At 45.7% G+C, this 6,000-nt stretch overlaps 1 protein-coding gene across 1 annotated transcript in view; it reads right to left on the reverse strand.

Annotated features, from left to right (window-relative positions):
- The window catches only part of LOC140206257 (prostaglandin F2-alpha receptor-like), a 36,781-nt gene extending 32,371 nt beyond the window's left edge, over window positions 1-4,410 (reverse strand). The window contains 1 exon segment of the mRNA XM_072274585.1: window positions 3,610-4,410. Within this exon segment, the coding sequence (XP_072130686.1) occupies window positions 3,610-4,410 (801 nt within the window).
- Window positions 4,411-6,000: the final 1,590 nt, after the last annotated feature.

The following is a 6,000-nucleotide window of genomic DNA, read 5'->3' on the forward strand; positions in this document are numbered from 1 at the left end:
CTACTGACTCTCACAGCTATCTGGACTATTCCTCTTCTCACCGTCTCTTGCAAAAACGCCATCCCCCTTCTCGCAATTCCTCCGTCTCCGCCGCATCTGCTCTCAGGATGAGGCTTTTCATTCTAGGACGAGGGAGATGTCTTCATTTTTTAAAGAAAGGGGCTTCCCTTCCTCCACTATCAACTCTGCTCTTAAACGCATCTCCCCCATTTCACTTACATCTGCTCTCACTCCATCCTCCCACCACCCTACTAGGAATAGGGTTCCCCTGGTCCTCACCTACCACTCCACCAGCCTCCAGGTCCAACATATTATTCTCCGTAACTTCCGCCACCTCCAATGGGATCCCACCACTAAGCACATCTTTCCCTCCCCCCACTCTCTCTGCATTCCGCAGGGATCGCTCCCTACACAACTCCCTTGTCCATTCGTCCCCCCCATCCCTCCCCACTGATCTCCCTCCTGGCACTTATCCGTGTAAGCGGAACAAGTGCTACACATGCCCTTACACTTCCTCCCTTACCACCATTCAGGGCCCCAAACAGTCCTTCCAGGTGAGGCAACACTTCACCTGTGAGTCGACTGGGGTGATATACTGCGTCCGGTGCTCCCGATGTGGCCTTTTATATATTGGCGAGACCCGACGCAGACTGGGAGACCGCTTTGCTGAACATCTACGCTCTGTCCGCCAGAGAAAGCAGGATCTCCCAGTGGCCACACATTTTAATTCCACATCCCATTCCCATTCTGACATGTCTATCCATGGCCTCCTCTACTGTAAAGATGAAGCCACACTCAGGTTGGAGGAACAACACCTTATATTCCATCTGGGTAGCCTCCAACCTGATGGCATGAACATCGACTTCTCTAAGTTCCGCTAGGCCCCACCTCCCCCTCATACCCCATCTGTTACTTATTTTTATGCACACATTCTTTCTCTCACTCTTTCTCCCTCTGTCCCTCTGAATATACCTCTTGCCCATCCTCTGGGTCCCCCCCGCTCCTTGTCTTTCTTCCCGGACCTCCTGTCCCATGATCCTCTCGTATCCCCTTTTGCCAATCACCTGTCCAGCTCTTGGCTCCATCCCTCCCCCTCCTGTCTTCTCCTATCATTTTGGATCTCCCCCTCCCCCTCCAACTTTCAAATCCCTTACTCACTCTTCCTTCAGTTAGTCCTGACGAAGGGTCTCGGCCTGAAACATCGACTGTACCTCTTCCTACAGATGCCGCCTGGCCTGCTGCGTTCACCAGCAACTTTGATGTGTGTTGCTTTGGCTTTTATGTTGGCTTTGACGTTATGTGTTAGCCATGGTTGTGTCATCTTTCCTTTTGAATACTTCTTCCCCTTTGAGATGTATACATCCTGTGCCTTCCAAATTGCTTCCAGAAATTCCAGCCATTGCTGCTCTGCCAGTGTTCTTTTCCAATCAATTCTGGCAAACTCCTCTTTTATGCCTCTGTAATTTCCTTTACTCCACTGTAATACTGATACATCTGGCTTTAGCTTCTCCTTCTCAAATTTCAGGGTGAATTTGATGATATTAAGATCTCTTACCCAAGGGTTCTTTTACCTGAAACTCTCTAATCAATTCTGATTCAGTGCACAACACCCAATCCAGAATAGCTGGACTCAACCACAAGCTGCTCTAAAAAGCCATCTCGTCGGCACTCTAGAAATCCCCCTCCTGTAATCCAGCATCCACTATCATCAGCCTCTCCTTGCTTGGAGTCTCAAGACACATTATATTTGTTTATAAACCACTACCTCAACCACATAATTTTCTGAGCAGCAATGAAGTTCTATTCTTAAGTTTGTTCTATTATTTAGTCTATGAATATTCAGAATTCAGTCTATGAATATTCAGAATTCAATATAGAACATTGAAAACTACAGGCCCTTCTACTGACCTTTTAACCTATTCTAAGGTTAATCTAAACCTTCCCTCCCACATAACCCTCCATTTTGCTATCATCCATGTGCCTATCTAAGAGGCTCTTCAATGTCCTCAATGTTTCTACCTCTATCACCTCCACCGCCAAGGCATTCCACGCGTCCACTGCTCTCTACAACTCCACTCCAAAGAGAAAAGGCCTAACTTGCTCTACCTTTCCTCAATAAGACATGCTCTCTAATCCAGGCAGCATCCTGGTAAATCTCCTCTGTACCTCTCCGAAACTTCCCATATCCTTCCTATAATGAGGCAACCAGAACTGAACACAATAATTTAAATGTGGTCGAACTGGAGTTTTATAGAGCAGGCTTTTGAACTCAATCCCCTGACTAATGAAGGGCAACTCACCAAATGACTTCTTAACCACCTGATCAACTTGCACAGCACATATGAGGGCCTGTGGATTTGGGCCCTAACAATCCTCTGTTCCTCCACACTGCTAAGAATCCTTCTATCATCCCTGTCTTCAAGTGTGTATCACTTCACACTTGTGGTTTGAACGCCATCTTCTTCACAGAGTAGTTAAAAATAAACCAGAGAACATGTTTAAGACTGATCTAACTCCAGAACTAGATAGCATGGCACAAAACCAGGTGGAAGATGTCTGGATGAAGTTGATTTATGCTGAGTATGATGAACATGTGGGAAAGACTGGTTCAGAGAATCACTGGAATTCGTTATAGTCACTGCCAATTCAGTGATTTTCCTTCCACGTCCTTCTGTAATGAGGTAGCTAGAACTGAAAGGACTATTTCCTTGCTGTACGGAGTGTATGGGTGTCCTGGGAGGGATATCACCTCCAGTGAAGGGGCAGCTCACTCACCTTTGGTCCCCACTGGACACATAACTCTCACCTGTGGCTCCAAGTAGGTGTTTGCGTGCGACAGCAGCCACACCCTGGTACTGCAGGCTAAACCAGGTGAAGGTAGCCAGCAGGTGAGGTAGGGACATGCCCATCCTAGCAGGTGAAGTCAGCTCCAACAGAGCAGCCAAACAGGATCTACAGTGAGATCTGGGAAAACCGGTTTGACCAAGCTTTGTAGAGAGCAAAGGGCATGACAGGAAGTCAGGGTTGTCACAGTAACCAAGCAAGACCCCAGTTGTGATGACTACTCGTACCACTGGACCCAGACTTCTGAGGTTGAGAGAGTGGGACTGACCCAGTGCAATGGCTTTTCCAACTTTAAAAAATCTGCACAAGTTTCCTGTCATTGTTGAATATGATAGACATCCATCACAACTCTATGACTCTCTTGGACGCTATGCAGCCATTGAAAAAAATTGGAGTCAAATATTTAGTGCTTATAAATATTTGGAGTCAGATATTTATTACTTATTAACTTCTTTAATATTAATATTATTAATATTAACTTCTTTACTCAGAGAGTGGTAGCTGTGTGGAACGAGCTTCCAGCAGAAGTGGTTGAGGCAGGTTCGATGTTATCGTTTAAAGTTAAATTGGATAGATATATGGACAGGAAAGGAATGGAGGGTTATGGGCTGAGTGCAGGTCGGTGGGACTAAGTGAGAATAAGAGTTCGGCACGGATTAGAAGGGCCGAGATGGCCTGTTTCCGTGCTGTAATTGTTATATGGTTATATTTGGAAACAAACACTTAATATTTAAAAGATTAGAAATAGAGGATACAATATCTTACCAAGAATGGACCCCAGCAGACACAGGAGACACACATAATGGTCACCAGCTGTACCAACATTTCCACATGCTGAGACTTTCCTTTTCTGTGGGGCTTGCTCTTCACACGGGCTCTCACCAAAGTGATGCCACTAATTGTGTTGCACACCAAGCAGGTGCCAAGGGAGCTCAACCCCAGCAAGGAGAACAGGAGCAGAATTCCGCTTTCTTTCCCAAAGGAGACGCCTTGTGTTTTTATAAAGCACCAGGTATGGGTGCATTGAACTGTATATTCTCCGATGTGCAGGTTGGGCAGCAGAGCGATGCACAGTGCGAACAACCAGGTGAATCCCAGGATGAACTTGGCGCAACGGGTGGTCATCTTGGTTGAGTGGAGGAAAGGATGCGTGATGCCCAGGCACCGCTCAAATGCCATGACGCTGCCCAGGAACAAGGCAGAGAGACCGAAGAAAACCATGCAGGTCCCTAAAATAGAGCAGAGATACCCAGAGGGGTCAAGCTTCTCCCAGTCCCTGTCCAGGGCATACACTCTGACTGTTATGGCCCCAGCAATGAGATGACCCAAGCAATCCGTGAAGACTAGTCCGCTGGCAAACAGGAGGAATGCAGCTTTCCATTTTTGCCGAAATCTTTTGTAGGCCTTCACCAGAATCACAAAGGCAATGCTGTTGGATAATATCCCTGTGCTCATGAAGATAATTGGGAAGGTGACTGATACAGAGTTTTTTGTACAAACAGACCCATTGGAGCTGGGATTAGAAGAACTGATGTTGGCCTCAGACATCGTTCAGAAGAGATCCATTGAGGATGGTTCACCAAAATCCATGTTGTAGCATTCTTCCAGCCCAGGGCTCTGAAAGTGACACACAGTGTTAGCAAGCCTGGCATTGGAGAAGGGTGAGGATAATGACTAGTTTTAGAGTGTTGGTTGGTACCTTCAGCATCACACCAGCTCTGGAGTCTCAAAAGATTAGATGTTCAAAATTCAAATTAAATTTATTATCAAAATGAACCCATGTACACTACCTTGCTATTTTTCTCTTTTTTTTGCATTATTTATTTAATTTATAGCTTTATTATTATGTCTTGTAATGTACTCCTGCCACAAACAACAAATGCCAGTGATATGATTCTGACACTGTGAGATGCATTTTCTTGTGGGCGTTCAAGCAGATATAAAGAAGCACAATAGAATCAATGAAGAATTGTATACAAACAACGACAGACAAACAGCCAATGTGCAAAAGGCGGCAAATTGTGTAAATACAAAAAGAAAAACAAAATAATAAAAGTAATATTGAGAACGTGTTGTAGAGCCCTTGAAAGCCTATAGGTTGTGAAATCAATTCAGTGTTGGGATGAGTGAAGTTATCTACGCTGTTTCCGGAGTTCCCTACCACCCATCCCAATCTCCTTGACCCACTCGCATCAGGAAGGAGGTACAAGGGCATCAGGACTAGGACGGCCGGACTGAGTAACAGCTTCTTCCCTCAGGCTGTGAGACTAATGAATACCCTGCCACCACCGAGGTCTCTTCACTAAGACAGCGAGCTGTTTACTGCTTACCTGTGCTTCCCAATTCACATGCATTTTTAATTATATTTTATGAACGTATCTGTGCTAATTTGTTGTTTTATGTGCTGTGAATGATATACTAATTATGGGTGCACCATGGTAGAGAAGAACGTTGTTTCATTTGGTCAGATGACAATAAACTTAAACTTGAACTTGAGCCTGACGGATGAGGGGTAATAACTATTCCTGAACCTAGTGGTGTGGAGCCCAAGGCTACTATATCTCCTTCTCAATGGTAGCAGCGAGAAGAGAGCATGGCCTGGATGTGGGGGTCTTTGATGATCCTTTCCTGTGACAGTTCTCCTTATGGATGTGCTCAGTGGTGGGGAGGACCTTTCCTGTGATGGGCCGGGCTGTATCCGCTACTTTTTGTTGGCTCAGACAACATCTGTGAAGGGAAATAGACAGTCAACATTTCAGGTCAAGACCCTTCATCTGGACTCTTGCCCAATATATCACAAGCACGATCTAAATGCAGCACAGCTTGGTATAGCAACTGCTCTGCACGTGACTGCAAGAAACTGCAGAGAGACGTATACACAGCTCAGCACATCACAGGAACCAGCCTACCCTCTGCGGACTCTCTCTACACTTCCTACTGCCTCAGTAAAGCAGGCAACATAATCAAAGACCCCACCCACCGCGGACATTCTCTCATCTCAACTCTCCAATCAGGCACAAGATAAAAAAGCCTAAAAGCATGTACCTCCAGGCTCAAGGACAGCTTCTACCCCACTGTTATCAAATTCTTGAAGGGACCTTTTGTTTGATAGGATGGACTCTTGACCTCACAATCTTCCCTTGTTATGATCTTGCA

Source organism: Mobula birostris, chromosome 12 (assembly GCF_030028105.1).
Source record: "Mobula birostris isolate sMobBir1 chromosome 12, sMobBir1.hap1, whole genome shotgun sequence".
Taxonomy (NCBI): domain Eukaryota; kingdom Metazoa; phylum Chordata; class Chondrichthyes; order Myliobatiformes; family Myliobatidae; genus Mobula; species Mobula birostris.